This window comes from Epinephelus fuscoguttatus, linkage group LG2 (assembly GCF_011397635.1).
Source record: "Epinephelus fuscoguttatus linkage group LG2, E.fuscoguttatus.final_Chr_v1".
Classification (NCBI taxonomy): domain Eukaryota; kingdom Metazoa; phylum Chordata; class Actinopteri; order Perciformes; family Serranidae; genus Epinephelus; species Epinephelus fuscoguttatus.
The window spans coordinates 13225837-13246950 of record NC_064753.1 but is presented as its reverse complement, the minus strand read 5'-3'; the positions used below and the strand labels follow the sequence as shown (position 1 = coordinate 13246950).

Sequence of the window (21114 nt, the reverse complement as noted above, 5' to 3'; positions counted from 1 at the left end):
CTTGCTATCCATCTGCTAACCTGCAAGACCCGAAGTCCAAACTTAATACAGAAGTGTTAGCGATATACTTGCCATAGGGGCAACATAACATGAAAGTAATGTTAATTCTAGGCTTGAATAGCAACGGTTATGTTACGTTAAAAAGTTGGAGACTGTGTGTGGTTACATTAAGTTGTATGTGTAAAAAATATTAATGTCACATTTCAGCATGGTTCCAGAAATAACTTTATCCTGGCTAGATGATGCGTCTTTGGTCAAGCTAAGTTAACATCAAACATCAAATTTGACAGTCCACAAACCCAGACTGTTATTTTTATTAATATTATTGCTAAAATGGTAGGCTCTTGGATAAAACGTTGACATAAAATGTTTGCAGCTTGTCAGCTGCATTCATTGTTTTTACATCATGTTTAAAAACTGGAATTTAGTTAGGAATCAACTATAGCACAGTCACCACCTACACAGGTAAAGGCATTTCCTAATTTGACATCAAAAAAAGGTCTTCATTAGGAAACAGCTGGAAATGGCCAACCAAAAGTGCACCTAGGAGCAAAATGGGACTCCTATAATAGATGTGTACTGAGTATGCATTAGGCAAACAAACTCTGTTGTGTGTAGTGAAGATTTGATAATTAGATTTTAATTTCAAAGCAGTTGGGCTCAGTAATTCATAACGTCTGTCCTTTTTTTTTCATTTGATGAAGACCTACAAGATGTCAATGATGTACAGCTTATGTACATTACTTTAATTAATAATTAATTAATTGAAAAAGTGTTTAATGCCTTTTTAACAGTACTGAGTGCATTTTTCAGTGCCTACAGAACACTCTTGTCTGGTTTATCTTAGATTGACCATATGCCTTGTAATAAATCCAAAAGGACACTTTGGAAAATTAGTGTTTTTCAGTGTCATAATAAATGTCAGAAAAAATACACCAGAAAGCACAAACTGTTAATATTTGTTGTTTATCCTTCATTGTCAAATGTTCAAGAATGGCAACATTTGTTCTATCATTCATGTTGTTGATTAAAGCTAATATAGAAATAGTCCAGTAATTAATTACAAATTCTAGCAAAGCAATCAATGTGTTTCTGCATGATTACAATACTATACATGTTGGCTGTTGTTCAAATTTAGACCACACATGCACCATAAAAACCATTAACAAACTTAGGACATACATCGACAGAAACACTTAAAGGAATCATAGTGTTCATGTGTTTCCTTTAATGACAGCAGTCAACATAACAACTGAACAATTATTTGAACTGTACATTGAACTAAACATAGGAACATTTCTTTTTATGACAATTATCCACAAAGTGTGCAGCTTTTGTCACTGCAGTGTATCTTTCTGGGCCTCTGGAAGAACATTTCCAGAGCCTCTTGATAAGGGAAGTCAGAAACTTCTGGCCCATTTATCGAGATCCGCATGCAGGCTCCAAGATCCTTGCAGCCAAATAAGGATGTTTGTCTTGACCTGCAAATACATTAAATGTTAGGCTTTAAAAGTGATAGCTGATAGCTTAAACCAGCAAATCCCAGCAAATATTTGTTACTCTGTTCATGGTTGAGAAGTCCCTCTCACAGTTTACAATGCTGACCGGGACCGTCGGGGCAATGGAAGCCAGCAGGCTCAGTTGGGTACAGAACACCAAACTCCTCATATTTTGAGGACAGTTCAGACAGTATAGCGAGCTTTGTCTTGATCTGAAAAAGTTCAAAATGATATCAGTAACACAGTATAGTGTTCATGATAATGTCACATGAAAATGTCACATTTTTAAATTACCTTGAGTTGACCAGAGACCACTTGCTCCTTGAAAGAGGCCCATTCTTCAAGGACTGTGCCAAAATCGACACGGGAACAAAACCTCTCCACCAGTATCCTCGTCAGTGTCGTCAGGGAGTGTAGCTGCTTGTGGGCCAAGTATCCCAAATGCAGCCACGCGTCAACCTCACAGATACGTCTCTCAAGATGGGCAATGAGGCCATCCAAATATGGATCCATCATTTGATCAAACACATGAAAAATGTCTGTAATCTATTAGTATAAATAAAACTGTGCAACAACTAAATTGAAGTTGCATCTATAAAGTCAGCCAAAAGCCATATAATCATACCTGTGATTGAAATCTTTGCCAGTCCTGCTGTCTGTCTCCTGCATCATCCCCTCCTCTTCCTCTCTCCTGTTCAGCAGAGATGCAGAATGCCCCCAGTCCTGAGGGGTCATCCAAATTTTGGGTCAGCTTACTCAAGTGTAAGCCAGGTTGATGACCACCAGAATCTTTAATGCCCTTTATGAAGGCCAGAGTGACAGGGACCTGGGAAAATAAGCACACTGACTGCAAAATAAACATGAAGATAAAACATAGCAGCTGAGCTGAGTTATTTAAGTTACCTGTTCTTCGACTGCCATGACATGTCATGGCATCCCCCTTTTGGAAAAGCTTAGAGAGGCGTGCCCGTTGAGGGAGCACATCAGCTTTCAAGTGAAGGGTGGCAATGAGGCGATAGGTGGCAAGTAATTAATACAGTCCCTTAACAGTAGGACATTTGCGGGTCTCTACTTCCTCTACCAAGGCACCCAGTATAGCAGTTATGTTTCTTAGGAGGCTTTTTACTGCTTCATGTTGGGAGAGCCATCATGTGTCCTTTACTTGCTAGTCAATGAATGAAAAAACAGCTGGTTTCAAAAAATGAATAGAAATGCAAGTCAAGTATTGACTTATGTCAATTTATTTTAGGCATAACTTATTTACCTTCACTTTCAGCTCACACACACCGAGAACCTCTGCAGCAGCTTTCAGAGAAGCAAAGCGGTTTGCACTGTTTCCGAAGTACAGCTGCAGCTGTTCCAAGTGGTCTCTGGATGTAGCCATGTAAGGCACCTCTTCAGATGAATCCTTACAGGCTAGAGCTAGCCTATGTGCAGTACAGTCAACAATTAAAAGCCATGGCCATTCCTCTGATTGATAGCTGTTTTGCAACTCCTTTTTGTCCTCCTATTGAATACAATTGTTTATTGATTTAACAAGAAACAAAATATTCATAACAGTTTAATTATCTACAACAAAGGTTTGACACCTGTCATTACAGCAGCACCATCGGTTCCAAGGCCAAAAATTAAGTGTGTTGGGATGCCCTTCGTGTGAGTAATGTTCTTTAGTGCTGCCACTATTGAATCTGCTTTCCTGTCAGTCAGGCAAATTAGATCCAGGAGTTGGCAGAAGACCTTCCCCTCGTTGTCCAAGTTTCTAATAATGTCCATATGATACATTTTATACATTTCAATTAGCTGTATATTTACATTTTATTTGCATTTATTGGCTATCCATCCGATGCCCCCGTAATATAATGGTAGGGGAAACACTGATATTGTAGGCTACTGAGAAAAATAACAAAAGAAACAACATGTATTAGATGAGCTCCACATGGTTGTCTGAAAATACACTATTCCCTCAGTTTAGATGTAAAAATTCCCTCAGTTTAGATGTAAAAACTATTCCCTTTCATGACTTTTATGAAAGGTTTTAGACTTGGCATTAGTTCATCGTGCAGTACTCCTGCACACATTGGATTTATATTCAAGACACAACAAGTTCAAGGGCGGTCCAATGATTGTATTTTGTGGTTCAGGATTGTGCAATATGTTGCTGTTTTTTGGAAAGACTCAATTCTGATCTAAAGGGGGAGTTACAGATTTTGCTTGACCTGGTATAAATAGCACTCCCCTTTGGCAACAAACTCAAACTCAGGACGCATTTTTAAAGCATAGCAGACAACACTGCTTTAAAATCTGACTCCACAATCAACAGGTGAAAAGGCCATATAATCTAGAGTCCATACTACCTACATACAAGGTAAGAAGATTACCAAGCTGTCATTGCATCAAACTGTAATTTGGTGTTAAATGCTGTGTGTCTGTCTGAATGTGATGTGGCGCTTTAGAGTGGTTTGGCTATTTTGTTTTATTTCTGAGGTATTCAGAATAAAAAACACAATAGAGAGATGATTACATATGATCCAGAAAAGCCAGTGTGAGAGTTAGATCTTTGAGTCTGAAAGCTTGATAGACACCAAATGTTGTGTTTTCTGAGACAGATTTGACAGATACACTGTGATGATAATTTTATCCTCTCTTAACAATTAGTGAGGTAGACACTAGACTGGCAGCACATTGCTTGATTATAATGCATTGCTCTGCAGCAAAAGTTGAACCCAGATAAACTTTGTGCCAAACAACCATGCATTATTTTTCCCTCTATGTAACACAGGGGCCTCATTGGAATTAATGTGTGTTTTTCCATGTAGCTCTGATGTAGGTTTAACAGCCTTGTAGAATGGAATTATGCTTACGTGAGGATACACATGAATATCCCTGCACAGTATAGGGTATAAAATGAAACCTGAATGACATACATATTTAACATAAAGTTATGTAATTACTGTTCAGTGTTTTGGGCTTTCAGCTACTTTCTCCACCCAGGAAATCAACCACTAACTTCTGTCTTATTTTTCTCTGGTGGAGACATGGGGAAGGGCCTCTTCATCAGCAAAGCTGTAGCTTTAACCTGTTTGGTTGCAGCCATCGCTGCTGTGACCACCACCACAGCCTTGTCTGTGGTTTACACTCAGGAGGAGGCAGAGAATGAAGTGCCCACCCCACCATCCAACCCAAAGGAGCCCTGGCAGAAATACAGACTTCCAGATTCCCTGTCTCCTGTCTCCTACAATATCACCCTGTGGCCCCGGCTGGAGCCCAACGCAGACGGCCTGTACATCTTCACTGGAAACTCCACAGTGATCTTCAGATGTGTGAAGGAGACTGATCTCATCCTCATCCACTCTAACAAGCTGAACCTCACCAGCTTCGGGGGATACCTGGCCCAGCTGAGGGGCCTAGATGGAGCCACTGCGCCCTGCCTGAAAACCACCTGGCTGGAGATTCCCACCAAGTACCTGGTGATCCAACTCAACAGCCCACTGCAGGCCGGCAGCACGTACGAGCTTTTCACTGAGTTTGTTGGAGAGCTGGCTGACCAACTGGGAGGATTTTACAGGAGTGAATACATGGAAGATGGGGTGAAAAAGTATGATGGTCTTTTTTTTAAAATTAAATTTATTTTAAATATTGCCATTAAATATTAAATATCTGCCATTGTGAAGATTTATACAATGTGTAAATATTAATATGGAGGAATGCAGGATTTTAACAACTTAACAGGCAGGGATTTAAACCAGACCCTCACTTAAAGGGATAGTTAGGATTTTTTGAATAGGGGTGTATTAAATACAGTACATGTGTAAACAGTAAATGTATTCTTAATATTCCTGAGGGAGATGTGAAAAAGAAAGAAAGAAAGACACAAAACTGACAACCACCATATTACATAATAACTCAGAAGAGATTTAACAAGGGCGGCATGGTGGTGTGGTGGTTAGCACTCTTGCCTCACAGCAAGAGGGTTGCTGGTTCGATCCCGGGCGTGGGAGCCCTTCTGTGCGGAGTTTGCATGTTCTCTCCAGGCACTCCGGCTTCCTCCCACAGTCCAAAGGCATGCAGATTTGGGGACGAGGTTAATTGGTAACTCTAAATTGTCCATAGGTGTGAATGTGAGCGTGAATGGTTGTTTGTCTCTGTGTGTCAGCCCTGCGATAGTCTGGCGACCTGTCCAGGGAGTACCCTGCCTCTCGCCCGATGTCAGCTGGGATAGGCTCCAGCCCCCCTGCGACCCTCAAGAGATTTAACAGGGGTTATATTACTGTGTGAGAGTATATAAGGATCGAGGGTTCCTTTAACTTTTGATGTGGGTGTTAATTATGAGTATCTGCTATTGTCAGAGTTGTGGCCACGACTCAGATGCAGGCAACGCAAGCCAGGAAAGCCTTCCCCTGCTTCGATGAGCCCGCTATGAAAGCTGTCTTTCACATGACTCTCATTCACCCCCATGACACTGTGGCTCTGTCCAATGGCATGAACTACGGCAAGTATCAGTGTGTGTCAGTGCCCAGTGCAGCATTTTACATGTGAACTGTCTATGTGCAACGTTTCTCAGTGACACAAAAGTTAAAGTGCAACATACCTGTCCTCAACTCCATTTTTGTACGTCCAGATTTAATTTACAACAACAGCAAACCTAAAATTTTCTGCTTCAGGTACATTATTTGTCCTCATTTTTTCATTTGTAATTAATCTGTTGCTGTCTTTCTCCCCACACAGAGCCTGTTAACGCTCCTGTGGACGGATACATTCAGACAAGCTTTGAACCCACCCCGATTATGTCAACCTACTTGCTGGCTTTTATTGTGTCTGATTTTGCATTCAATACATCGACTCCTGATGCAGAAGTTTTGGTAATTATTTATAACATCTTACAGTCGAAACCCTGCAGATGGATATGGGTACACAACATCTACAATATTCACATTCATAGGTCTTTAATGAACATGTGCCCAACTTATCTGATCTGTACGTTGATGCCCAGTTTGAGAGGGAACATAAGGAGAATTGCTGCATTAATTTCAGGAAGTAATGCATGAAAGTTAAAATTAGGAATTTTCCTGGCATTCAAGCTGTTGGTGGAATAGGTCCACTGTGAACTTGGTCCCCTCATACCATGGATTAATCCACTAAACACTAGTTATGACTGGTTCATACAGTGGTTTAATTTTAACTGTGTATTTCAATCACAACTTGTTATTAGCCATTATAAAAGCAGTTTTATTAACAATTGCCACTATTACTACCATCTTCCACTGCCACAACCGTGACTACCAATGCAAACACAAGATGTGGGCTTGTCTTGTCATTTGGCTTCCTGGTGGTCACAGTGTTTCTGTGCTGCCCTCTGCTGGAGTTAAAGCTCAGCTCAGGTCTCTGGTTTACCTTTTTATTCTGTCGAGTTAATAAGGAATCACTTGTGTTTAGATCAGGATCTGGGCTCGCAGGAAGGCTATAGAGGAGGGCCAAGGAAACTATGCCCTAGAGAAGACTGGGCCCATACTGGCATTCTTTCAGAAGTACTACAACTCTTCTTACCCTCTGAGCAAGTCAGGTAGGAACCACACACACACACACACACACACACACACACACACACACACACACACACACACACCAACTCAAGGACAGTTACAGTTAGATATATTAATAATACCAACGCTATCAGCCAGCTTCATCTTTAACTTTGAGCTGGAGAGAGAGAGTCTGTAACCATAACTACAAAAGCTTAAAAACAGAATAGTAATGCTCCTAAGCACTTACCAATATTACATTATATTTAGATTGGGTGTCTACAGAGACTGCATTTTTACATTAAATACTGTAACTGTTTATAGACCAGATCGCACTTCCTGACTTCAGTGCTGGAGCAATGGAGAACTGGGGCCTGATCACCTACAGAGAAACTGCCCTCCTATACAATCAAGGCGTGTCATCCATTACAGACAAGGAGTGGGTGGCAAAAACCATCTCGCATGAGCTCGCTCATATGGTATGAGGACATTCGGTGGTGTACTGCAAGTCATATCTTTGATACTAACTGTGTCTAGCTTTGAAATGGGTTTGAAAAACTTGGCATTAAAATGAAGCTCTGTCCTCTCAGTGGTTTGGAAACTTGGTGACCACGAGGTGGTGGAATGACCTGTGGCTCAATGAGGGCTTTGCCACATACGTCTCTTATCTTGGAGCCAACTATGCTGAACCACTGTGGAAAATGGTGAGTTGTGTTCTCTTGTGGAAACACATCCAGGTTGAGACCTGCTGGATATACTGAACATACTGAATGGATCTATTTTTAAATTGCCCCAGTGTAAGCCATATATTACTAAATTACTTTCACAGGTTGATCGGAAATTGTGTCCGCTCATGCCATAATGCAAAACATAACAAATATTTCTCTGTGTATTTTCCAGACAGATTTAATAGTTCTGAATGAGATTATTGGTGTGATGGGTGTGGATGCCTTGGCCTCCTCCCACCCCCTCTCCTCCAAAGAGGAGGACGTCCTAACGCCAGACGACATCGGTGAACTGTTTGACTCCATCACATACAGCAAGGTGTGGTATAATTGAGGACAACACATCACAACTTTCTTACCCAAATGTATTGTTCTCTTCAAGCCCTTCTAGACAAGATGTTAACCTCCACTAAACAAAAAGAATGAATTAAAATGTTCACATTTCCCAGAGTGACCCTAATCAAGGACTCTTGACACTCTTTGGGAGCTACAGAATTAAAGTCCTAATGAATCACTGATCCTCATTAACAGAATGCTGTAATTCTGTCCCATCTTATATATCACCCACTGACACTGCTAATATCCTCATGTGTTTCATTACAGGGAGCTGCAGTCCTCAGGATGCTCTCAGAGTTTATCACTGAGACTGTCTTTTCCAAAGGACTTAGTGTGAGTACAACCAATTAAAATTGTGTTATAGTGTTGTATTTTGTTCATGTTCTCGAATCACAATTTTATAAAGCACGACTCATTCTTTTGTTCACCACAAAAAGCACAACTCGAGCATAACCAGTAGGTCATTATCTGTCTGCAGACGTACTTAGCGGAGTTCAAGTACCAGAACGCAGTCTACACAGACCTCTGGAAGCACCTGCAAATGGTAAGACAGCATCATCATAATGACTACTTATGCTCCACAAAACAGCTACTTATAATGAAAGTGCTTTCAAAACTTATGATTAATCAGGTACCTATACATTTATGTTAAAGGTCCAGTGTGTAGGATTTAAGGGGAAATATTGGTAGCAGAGGAATATAATATAACAAGTATGTTTTCTTTTGTGTATATTCACCTGAAATTAAAAAGTGTTGTGTTTTCGTTACCCTAGAATGAGCCGACATAGGGAGCGGGTCCTCATCCACAGAGATGGCCATGTTGCACCACTATGTTTTTTACAGTGGCTGAGAATGAACAAACCAAACACTGGCTCTAGACAGAACCATCTGCATTTTTGTATTGGCCACTGAGCGCACAGTCCCTCTGCGACAAGAGCGTCAGAATAAAACTGATGGGTTTTTTTTAAACATTAACTGCTTTATTCAGTGCTTTTACCAGTTTAAATCAACTGGTCCATTTTTTTGGAGAGGAGACCTCTTTGGATAGCTCCTGGTAAAAACCTCCTGAATAACGAACACTGAAGAAATTCTAAGTCAGAGAATTTTTAGCTGATTGCAATTTACAATCACCGCTAGATGCCGTTAAATCCCCTTAATCTAAGACAGTGTTCCTATAAAGCAATGGTAACAGATTTCTTTGTCAACTTCAGGGTAGTCCAACAAGCTATTAACACAAAACTGATGTATTATAATCTCACTGGCTAACATGTTAGCAAACAGCTGCCTTTTTAAACACCAAGCAGCAAACAAGCATTAATACTCATTTGGAGTCATGTTTCTGGGTGCCAGAAAAATCAAAGTCTAATATTCACTCTCCTATTAGCTTGATTTTGGTCTTGGCTCTTTAGCTGCTAAATTCTCCACGATGTTCACCATGCTAGTGGCTAACTTGCTAACTGTTGTTTGGCAAATGGCAGGCAACATAAAAGTCTACAATGAGTTCATATTATCATATTCATATCTTAATATAAAATATTGATCAGTGCAGCTGTGAAGTGTTTTTACATAACTTTTGAAAGAAAAAGTGAGCATGTGCCTCTTTGAATTTTTTAGACATAGAACGCACATTTGCATAATTCAGTCTGCCTGGTGCTACAGCCTGTTCTGGTATGACTTACAGGAATACTTTGAATACTTAGCAATACAAACTCTCACACAACTCTCACAACACAAGTTTCGTTTTCGTTTTCCGGTGGGGAACTGAAATAAAAGTGAAACTTATCTATGCTCTCTTCAAAGCCAAACTCCGTTCACAAAAACAGTAATTTTTTTTTCTTGTTGAACACGGGAGCTGCTAGTCTACCAGAGTCTATATTGGTAGTTTGATTGTGTTATTGAGTGAATTCAAACTAACCTTTTACAACACCCAAACCACACAATAACACAATCAAACTACCAATATAGACTCTAGTAGACCAGCTGCTCCCATGTTAAGTGAAGAAAAAGGTCATGACACCTTGAAGAAATATTATTATATATAAAAATTACAATAATTCCTCTGCAGGGAGCAGCAAAGAGTCATAATACTATATGGTAATATTTTAATGTTCCTTTTATCAGGCAGTGGATGAAACAGGTATAGATCTGCCCCACTCTTTGGACGATATCATGAACCGCTGGATCCTACAGATGGGTTTCCCAGTGGTCACCATTGACACCCAGACCGGAAAAATTACCCAGAAACACTTCCTATTGGACCCAGACTCTGAAGTTGACAAACCCTCACCATACAAGTAGGAAACATTCTTAGTGTTTCATGTGAATGAGCTGAATATACTGTATGTGCTCATATTTAACCCTGTCATAAGAAACTCACCTGCTCTCTCCATATGCTCTGTGTTTATGTACACATGTATGGCTGGATGGATGTGGCTCTAGTTATGAGTGGATTGTCCCCATTACATGGATTAAGTCTGGCGGAGCTGAAGAGATGTTTTGGCTTCTTGACAAAGAAGGTAAGATTTATTTCAGGTGTACGTTCAGAGCATTGCAAGGCTGATGACCACAGTAAACAGAGATGCTTTATTCATCTCCATCCAAACAGCAACAAACACAAATATGACTCTTGGTGCTAATGAGTGGTTGGTGGCCAACATAAATATGAGGGGCTTCTACAGAGTCAACTATGACTCTAAAAACTGGGAGCGTCTCCTCGCCAAGCTGAGCTCCGAACATCAGGTACAACACCTCCCACCGAACAGAACGCTGCATTACTTCAGCAGTGCTTTAAAAGAATCATCCAAGCCTCCAAGCTCAATTCCTTGTTTACTTTTCAGGATATTCCAGTGATCAACCGAGTTCAAATTATCGATGATGCCTTTAACCTTGCAAGGTGAGGGTTTTTTTTTTTTATTTCTTACAAAGCATTGTTGTCAAACATTGAAATAGAGAGCTGAACAATTGTATGTACCATATTCAGGGCAAAGATGGTGAACACAACTCTGGCTCTGACAACTACCAAGTTCCTAAATAAAGAGGTCGAATACATGCCCTGGGAGACAGCCCGCCGCAACTTGAACTACTTCTCCCAGATGTTTGACCGCAGTGAAGTGTATGGACCCATGCAGGTTTGTGATAAATGGTTATAATTTCTTATGTTTCTTCAATAAATTAATTCAAATACTGACCCCAAAAAGCTGCATATGAAGGAAGGCAGATTGGTTAACATGGTAAAATCAACTAGCCTGGAAATCCAGACTCAAATCTAGAAAGATTTTGAGTCTGGCCCTCACCGATACACCCTTCCTACCTCCTATTGCACTAAGCCCCATTTGTTTGCCGACCAGTGGGGCTAACTGATATGTTATGCTTTTGCCGTATCCCGTCGGCAAAATGGCAAAAATGTCCTTTCTGGAAGTGAAGGCTTCTAGGGCAGTCTTCTGTTCCCCTCTCAAGGAAAAAGATAAGTGTAGTTGGCTCAGCGTTTCTTCCAAAGCTAAATTGAATGGACGCGGTCCTTCGGCAGATGCCATCTTGGCTGTTTACTTTTTGACTCCTACAGTGCAGCTCTGTCCTCATCATGTTACTCAAATAATACAACGGCCTCTGTCCAATTGACTGATCGCTGGGCTCTGCTTGTCGGGGCCAGATCCCTGTGCAGAGCAAATTCGAATTTGCTAGAGGTGGGGCATCTGGATTTCCAGGTTAAAAATCAACCCAATCCCCTGCAAAATGTTTGTATTGTAAGTTTTGGCAAACCAAGGATATGTTACATTTTCATGTCATTATGTAGCAGGTACATTAAAAATGTACTTATTAAAAATACTAGCCTAGCAACTGGTCGGTACAAAACACCTACATTTGGTGCCTAAAAAGCTGCTGGAAACAGCAATGACTCGCTAAATCACAGCTGGTGCTGTTGTTTGTTGGTCTCAAACGATTGTCTATGAGGGGCCGTACAAGACATATGTCATTCTCACCCTCTCACACACATACATTCTCTTTATACATACATATATTTTCACTCTCATATTTATATATTTGAACACACAACTTGATACTTTTTTCTCTCATATTCATATATTTTATGCACACATTCATACACTCTGCTCTCATGCACATGCAATCATGTATACATTTAATACTATAAGTAATATATGTATGTAAAAGGAAAATGTATGTATGTTGAAAGAAAATATATGTATGTAAGAGAAGAATGTATGCATGTGTGAGTAAGAGTATAGTGGAAACAGAAGGAGTATAGTGGAAATGGAAGGCAGTCCATTTATCGTCTACATACTCCAGCACAGTAGGTGGCGGTATACACCTAATGAGCAATGGTTGCAACATGTCATAAAACCAAACGAAGAAGAAGAATTTATCGCGCTGTTATTGCTGAGAAGGATGTTATTGACGTGGGTCTGCTGTGGTGAAACTACAATGTTCTGAAGATGGACTACAAAATGCACACGATGAGAACGTATGGGGCCTATGTTCTCATCGTGTTGTTTCATGCAGGATATATAAACGTGGACAACACGGTGAAAGATATTATTTAATCACTAAGGTCGGAATTGAATTAAAAAAGGAATATAGGCTACCAGCCACAAACTGAAATGAAATTGTCACATTGAGAATGTTTGCTCACACTCACCCATCTGAATCCCAAGTAGTAAAATGAATTAATGATATTACTAAAGGCTGGCAATACAACAACGCTCAAATGAATAAATGACTGATGCAAACTGAGCATATGTTACGGTGCGTGTCCCCTCCATTCACAGCTGTGTTCAACTTGTTTGTTTTATAACAGGATAAACAAATATTAAATGCATTATTTTGTTTTTCCGTGTGAATAAAAAAAATAAAATGGAAATCCACATGCTTTTTCCATTTTCTTCTTCAAATAGGCAGTTGGAGTAGAAATTAGACCACAACCAGTAATAAATTTGTGTATGGCCTTTACTGTTAAATCAATACTGCATAGATAGACAGAAAATAATAAATAATAATAATAATATTAACTATAAAGAGAGACGCTGCTGTGCCTCGTGCGTAAATGCGCACAGCGTCTCTCTTTATAGGGAAACGCGCTTATCGTTTCTGCTGCGGGGTGCGGGGTGGGCTGGGGTGCTCACTGCAGGTATTTAATAACCTCAGGCAGATATCTTTTAACGTTACAGTCTTTTGTATTTTTTGTTATGATCCTTCCACTGTAGCTCTGCAGGGAAACACTGTACAGGGGAACAAAAAGTGGGAGGCTATCTATCTAGGCCATAAGCATAGCTGATGCCAATGTTTTGAGATGCAGTAGGGGCAGATAATATAGATATAACAATAAAGGCGAAAAACAAGTATGTTTCTGGTTTTGGTTTAATTTCTATATCGATTAGCCATTTGAAGACGAAAATGGGAAAAGCACGTGGATTTCTATTTTTTCTCATTCACACGAAAATCGGAAAATTAAAATGATGCATTGTATATTTGTATATTTGTTTATCCTGTTATAAAACAAGTTGAACAAAGCTGTGGATGGAGGGTACACCAATAGTAGCGAAATAGTTCGCATCTAAGTTTAACATAATGTTGAAAGTTGAAAAAATATATATGAACAAGTTATGGCATGAGATATATAATGCTTCATAAACAGCGGTAACTTAGATAGTGATCTCCTTCCTTTCTCGGTCATGTTGAACTTTTTCTTTCCTAATCATTTGAGTTTGTGGATGGTGCGTAAATATTGCTACCGCAATGACTTATGGGATGGAATTATCTCCTTTCCTATCACTTAGGAAGGTCTGATACATGCTACATGCTAAAGGAGATCTGAAAGGAAGCATTGAACCTCCTTTCCTGAGTGTTTAGAGAATTTGAACAGCTTTTATCATGGCTGCCACTAAAATACTTCCGGGTCATTTCACTCAGCTAGGAACCTTCCTAAGCAAAAAAGACTTTCCAACCACAGCATATGTGTATGTGTTGAAAAGTAAAGTGTATATAGCTATGTGAGAGTGAAAATATAAGTTTGTAAAAGAAGAGTGAAAATATATGTATATGAAAGGAGAATGTATGTGTGTGAGAGTGAAAATATATGTATGTGTAAGGAGAATGTATGTGTGTGAGAGGGCCAGAATGAATTATGGCTTGTACGGCCCCTCATAATTGTCTGTCAGCCTGGCACACATCTTACCTAGGCGTCAAGTAAGTTTATACTACATCACTTTAGAAATGTTTATATAATATGTATGAAAGGTGCAATGTAACATATCCATGGTTTACAGAAATGTACAGTGCCCACTTTTTCTTCTGACAAATGGGCTGGGGAAGAGATAACTGGACATATCCAACACAATTTGAATGCATGTCTTTGGGTAATCATTTCTGGATGCCACACATCTCTATGTTTGACAGTAATTTAACAAAATGTGTGTATCTTCATCCCTCAGGCTTACCTAAAGAAACAGGTCACCCCTCTGTTTAACTACTTCAAAGAGCTCACTCTCAACTGGACAAAGATCCCAGAAAAGCACACTGACCAGTAAGGAAGTTAACATGCCAGACATGTAATTGTTCACATTTTACACTGCCATAGTAAGCCAGATCCATGTGTATTAATGCAATGTAGATTTCATAAAACTTAAATCAACCCCACGGGAAAACTAGATAATGCCCAATGCCCAATACCCATCCTTTTTTGTAAGACCTAAAGTAACCTTCTGCACACTGTCTCTCTTTAAGGTGATTACTCTAATTTACATTAATCATTATCGACACATATTTTACCTCCTGAGTCTATATTTACTTTTTCACTGATATTCTCACTCCAGAAAAAATTCTGTGCAGTTTAATGTTTGAGTCAATACTTAAAGCATCACCATTCAGAGTGGGTCCAACTGCAGTCCTCTCGTCTTGACAGCCATTGTCGGAAAGCCAGTGGGAAGAGAGATGGATCCCCATCAAGTCACGTATTTCGAGCATAGCTGTCAAGTCTCCCGTTTTGGCCGGGAAACTACTGTATTTTACCCCTCTTTCCCGCCGTCCTCCCGTATTAGTATTTTCCCGTAAATCTCCCGTATTATAATATAATTAAAAAAAACAAAACATTCCCCTGCCTCTCCAAACTTGAACTCTGTCACTAGCCTCGCGAGAACTGCCACCTGCAGTAGCCTGGGTGGCAGTCGTCGCAAGGTTATTGTCGACAGCGAAGCTGATTGACAAGTGGTTATTTTAGATTTCCTGTACACCTGTCTTAAAATGTAAGGGATACTGGAGCTTGGTTGGGGTGGTGGGACGGCTCGCGGTGGGCGCCGGAAAATTTCCCTTATTTTCAAATCCAAAACTTGACAGGTATGATTTCGAGTGTTATCAGCCTCAAGCATATGAGTCAGAAGGGGCCTGCTACACCTACTAGCAGGTTCAGAAGGTCATTATCAGCCCAATAATTAACCATTAGGTTTCAGTTTCAATTTTCATCAGATTTAGGCATCAAAACTATGTGGCAAAGTTTAGAAAAAGATTGTGGTAGGGTTCAAATAGGTACGTTTGTTATGTAACATAACGTGACATAATTTAGGCACTTTTGGCTTTACATGGTGACTTCCCTTCTTTGCTCCTGTCATAATTACTGCAGCCACTGAATGTCACCACCTAACAATTAAAGTTTTCATACTTACGCTCCTATTTGCAACTGATAACAGCCATTTAATGGGCTCATATAGGCCCTTGATCCTACTACTAGGTGAAGCAGCCCCCTTCTAACCAGTACGCATGAGGTTGATAACCAAGCACATTCAACTGACTAAAATTACATTGCTAACATTTGTACATAAGATGTGTCACTTCCCTCTCTGCCTCAAAAGTATAATAGCACATAAGCTACTACTTTTATAGTTAATTGAACCTCTTTGTTCAGAATGAGAGGGGATCAGTATCTTCTGTGTAAAAAACATCAGCTAAAAGAGAAATAAAAATCCAAGAAAGCCACACAAAGAGCGAAATATAAAGGTATTACTGGGCAGATATAACTTAACTTTTAGGCTTTTATAAAGATGATTGTAACTAACACAATTAGCATTTTAACATTAGCATGGTGTGGGGAATAAATAGTGTAGGATCCAACTGAATGCTAACATTAATTGTTGGTCAGCTACTGTGCTGTTAAAATTTATCTTGTTGTGCTGCATGGTGATTTTGTTTGTCAGTGTAACTAAATCCATTTACACATTATGCACACCACTGATAAAAATAAAAAATCTACAAGGAAGCAAGCGTACCATTTCACACATGGGAACCCGACTCTCTTCCCACTAGGTTGCAGACTTAGGGTCCTTAGATTTGACCCTTCTCAAACATTCTTTTGACCGTTGTATTATCTCATGTCCAGGTACAGCCAGATAAATGCTATCTCCTTGGCCTGCAAAACTGGTGTGGAAGGTTGTAAGGAGCTGACCACTGGCTGGTTCAGAGAGTGGATGAAAGACCCAGCTATCAACAAGTATGTTCACATCCCACACTTTCCTTTCTTTCTTTCTTTTCTTTCTTTCTTTCTTTCTTTCTTTCTTTTCCATACTCTCTCAAAGTGGAAATAGACAAGTTTGTTTGCTTTAACTTATCAATTTGAAGTGAATGTTGATAGTACAGTGTAATCACTATAGAATAGTGACACCATCTGTATTTAGACTGGTTTCTTATAAGCCTTGCCTTCACTATGCAATTTTGTCTACCACTGAGTGCAATCTCCCGAGAAAATGGCATCTTGATTTACAGCACAAAGGAAGTGCATCAAGTGTTTTCCCCGGTAACCATTGGTAGCTATCCCCAGTCAACAGGGAGTATCAACATTAGCCCCAGCAGTGGAAATGACAGACGGTAGAACCATCGAAGTAACAATAAAAACCAGAATACAGTGTGTTGTTGGTAGTTTTAGGTCCTGTTTATACGACAACGATTTCAACTGAAAACGGTAAACTTTAGTTGTGTTTTGGCCGATCGTATACACGACAGCGGCGTTTTGGGTGCCTGAAAACGCAACATTTTGAAAACAGGTTCCAGAGTGCAACTTTTTTTAAACGGCAGCGTCTCCATTGTCATGTAAACTTGCAATATGCAGTTCCTCTGAAAACGGAGACTTTTCGCACATGCGCATTACGGTTCCAGTCACTAGGCATGCCTACCATCACAACAACAATGCTGGGCTCTGTTTGTGCTGCTCACCCTGTTGATTTGAAGTGAAGTGTAGATCTGTTACTGTAGCAACTCCAACTCGTTGTCCATCCAGACAAAGTTATCTGTGCATGCTTTCGCCATTGTGTCTTCTTTGTTTTGGTTTGTAATCACTGCGTAGTAGCGGAAGGCGCTTCAGTGCAGGTGCATGGCGTGGTGTTTCTTTGCAAATTTACACTGCCACCCATTGGCCTGGCGTGCATACTACAGCGTTTCCAGTAGATTTTGCTGCTCCGTGTGAATGGGGATCGTTTCAATAACGTCGTCATATAAACGCAGAAGTTTTGTAAAACGCAAAAGACAGACTTTTCCTTTTTTAGAGAAACTGTTGTCGTCTAAACAGGGCCTCAGGCTCTGAGGAAAGAGGAAAGCGATCTGATTGTCTTTGCAACAGTGGCACCAACAATATACTGAGGGGTGAGGGGTCTGACACTGTCACTCTCTATCATCTCCATCAATTGTTTTTAGCATTAATCCCAACTTGAAGTACACAGTGTACTGCAGTGCGATTGCAGCAGGAGGAGTGGATGAGTGGGACTTTGCTTGGTCCATGTACAAGAACGCCACCATCGCTTCAGAGGCTGGTAAACTCATGTCCGCTCTGTCCTGCACCAAACAGCCCTGGCTGCTGAACAGGTCAGTAGTGTTACCATCATGTTGGATAATATTTGTTCCCTCATTGCTCTCCTTCAGGTCATTTTGCACTCTGCAGCATGAATGGTTGAATGGATTGGAGAATGGTTACTGCAGGATTTCAATGGTCCTGCGTTAAAAACTGCAGGAAATAGTGCAGTTGACACAGTAGGCTTTTGTCCTCACTCTGTGTGTGTGTTTCAGGTATCTTGAGTATTGTCTGGACCCAGAGATGATCCGTAAACAAGATGTCACCTCCACCATAAGTTCCATTGCTAGTAACCCCATTGGTCAACCTCTGGCATGGGACTTTGTCAGAGCCAAATGGGACTATATATACAATGAGTGAGTTTTCCCTGATGCACTTATGTTTATAATGTTACAGTAAACTCAGCTCGTAGAGGTCAGGGTTAAACATGATGCTATGGAGGCAAAAGGATGATTTTTAGGTGGTGTTTGTCCAGACTACATTATCTATCTAAAAACTTTTGGATGGTTTGCCGTGAAACTTGGCACAGATGTCCACAGTGTTTAAAGGATGAATCTTGGATGGTTTGGTAATCCTCTTACTTTTTATCTAACAACATCTTACTTTGTCCAATACTTTGGTTTACGACCAAATCCCAGAAACTAATGCCATTCCCGTCAAGATGTTATCCTCTGCTAGTTAGCATTAACATGCTAACACGGTTAAACATCAGCATGTTAGCACTGCATTGTAGCCTTCCAGTCTTGTCTTTTTAGTCATGATATCAAAATGTCCAACAGTTCTGGTTACGCAGCCTGTAGATGTTTGCAAAATGATCAAAGCCTGTCTTGTTTTTGCTTTTCATCAGCTATGGTGGTGACTCATTTCCCTTTCACAAACTAATTAATGGAGTGACCCAACGATTCTCCTCTGAGTCTGAATACAATCAGGTACAGTTTCTTCAGTATTCATGGGTGTTTACTGTAGGACCTAATGACCTAGCGTGTCATTTCATATTAAAAAAGTTATTTAATATTAGTAACTAGACTAATGCTCGCAAGGTACTGTGTATCTGGTACAGGATAAACATATACTCCATGCATTGTTAAATAGATATGAATATGGAGAACAAGTTCTTATATCCTAATCCTGTAATTTGTTTATTTGTGTTTAAGGTGACATGCTTTTTAGTGTTGTACTTTACATGTAAAATTGAATCCCACTAACGCCCTCCCCTCGTTCCTCTCCAGTTGCTGCAGTTCAAAGAAGACAATGCAGGGCAGCTGGGCTCAGCCGCTGCGTCTCTTGATCAGGCACTGGAGAGAACCAAGGCCAACATAAACTGGGTGGCCATGAACAAGGAACAGGTGCTCAACTGGTTCACCAGCGAAGCTTCCTCTCCAGAGTGACACTCTCCATAGTTGAAAATGCAGAAATAGTAGTAATAGTAGAGGTAGTTTCAGTAGTACCACTAGTTGTAGTAGTAGTAGTAGTAGTAGTAGTAGTTGTGTTAGCATAGCAGCAGTAGTTGTAGTAGCAGTAGTAGTAGTAGTAATTGTTGTGTTAGCATAGCAGCAGTAAGTTGTAGTAGCAGTAGTAGTAGTAGTAGTAGTTGTGTTAGCATAGCAGCAGTAGTTGTAGTTGCAGTAGTAATATAGAAACAAGCAGGACTTAGTGGAGGTTTAATCAGCTAATCAGAATCACCTGTGTCTGGGTGGCAATGAACAAGGAACAGGTGCTTTACTGGTTCACCAGTGAAGCTTCTTCTCCAATTTAACACTCTCCACAGTTTTCAAATGTATGATTGTTTTACTGACGTGTACTCCAGCTGGAACCAAGTATAGTGTACATACTGTCAACATTTGAAAGGTTTTAGAGGGGTTTCAAGATTTTGAATGAATGTCACAACACAGAAGTAATATTCTGTGCTTACCCAAATATTTTTTGCATCTTGTGTCATTCTATAAAATAAAAGCCATAATAAGATTTGACATTTTTTTTTACCTGCACATTTAAAATTTATCTTACTCTGCACATTCTCCTCTGAAAGAAACAGTGAGAAGACAGAAACGTTCTTTGAGGCCATCCTGGAGATTTTACAAAGGTTGTGACCCCAGTTTGTGTTCTGTAAGAAAATATGCACCTCAGGGAAAATAAAGTCCATTTAAATGTAAAATGCACAACTAAAAAATAAAAGTCCACACAGTTTCAGTTATTTAGTAAAGTTGCTCGGGGCGTCTCAGGAACATCACATCACACTGTTGCTATGTCTCAGGGACATAGCAACAGTGTAAAACATCAGTCCACAAAGTGGGCCGCTATCTTCAATGACTAAGACACAATTTGTCAATATTAAGATATAAATTATACATGGACACTACAGAGAAACACCTCAGAACAGGAAGTGACAATCTGAAGTGGAAGTAAAATAAAACCAGCTTACCAGGGATAGTTTGGATCTTTTGCAGTGGGACTGTATCACATAGATTGTGGTCAGCATGTCCCCAGTTTGAAGAAGCAGGCTGGAGTTTAACACAGAAATTGAGCAATCTATTTCTGTGGCCAGGGACAGCAACAAAATGTATTTCAGCTACCCAAGAACCAATATCAATTTAAGTGTATGCTAAATTTAGAATATTATCAGTGCTTTTTCTTACCATCAGACAGCAATTTTCAATGAGGAATTGAAGCAGTTCTCTTCAAAGCCAGAGTCCATTGAGAAAAACAGACATTTCACATCGCTGAACACAGGACCTTCTGGTCAACTGCAGCCTTATTCAGTCAGTTTGTTTGGGTTATGTTGTGATTTTGGCATGTAAAAGGGATACTTTGGATTCACTAAAGTCACACAATAGCATAAACAAACTAACTGATTGAGGCAGCCGACAACCAGCAGCTTCCATGTTCAGAGAGCCAAAATTACTCTTTTCAATGACGTCTGGTGGCTTTGATGAGAGCCTTTAATGGGAACTGAAGGTGTTGGAACGGGCTGTCTGAACTATCCCTTTTATCCCGGGCTGGATATTTATCATGAGGTTTCTTCCATGGTGTCAACTAGCAGCCATGTTTACACAGGATAGAAAAGGTGCCAATTAACTGGTCCTAGTTCAGCTGCCACTTCTCTCAGCAGGGGTCTTTCCTTAAGGTCTTTAGAGGGGATGTGCTCGCTATTTAGCACCTCATTGTCCTGCTGACAGCTGTAGTGTTTGTGT

General features: G+C 40.1%; 1 protein-coding gene and 1 long non-coding RNA gene across 2 annotated transcripts; one reads left to right on the top strand and one right to left on the bottom strand.

Annotated features, from left to right (window-relative positions):
- Window positions 1-1324: 1324 nt before the first annotated feature.
- On the bottom strand, window positions 1325-1886 carry LOC125881654 (uncharacterized). The gene is made up of 3 exons (XR_007448250.1): window positions 1794-1886; window positions 1561-1711; window positions 1325-1481 (listed from the first exon to the last, which is right to left on the bottom strand). It is a non-coding gene; the product is annotated as an uncharacterized LOC125881654 (long non-coding RNA).
- Window positions 1887-3723: 1837 nt separating this feature from the next.
- Window positions 3724-19888, top strand: LOC125881645 (aminopeptidase Ey-like). Its single transcript, XM_049564876.1, has 21 exons — window positions 3724-3864; window positions 4533-5094; window positions 5846-5988; window positions 6225-6358; window positions 6933-7059; window positions 7343-7497; window positions 7609-7722; window positions 7919-8062; window positions 8347-8412; window positions 8558-8623; window positions 10201-10373; window positions 10519-10595; window positions 10685-10818; window positions 10917-10972; window positions 11060-11207; window positions 14526-14617; window positions 16463-16573; window positions 17770-17937; window positions 18139-18279; window positions 18771-18852; window positions 19153-19888. Exons 2-21 carry the CDS (start codon window positions 4535-4537, stop codon window positions 19309-19311), a joined length of 2850 nt encoding a protein of 949 aa, XP_049420833.1. The 5' UTR covers window positions 3724-3864; window positions 4533-4534; the 3' UTR covers window positions 19312-19888.
- Window positions 19889-21114: the final 1226 nt, after the last annotated feature.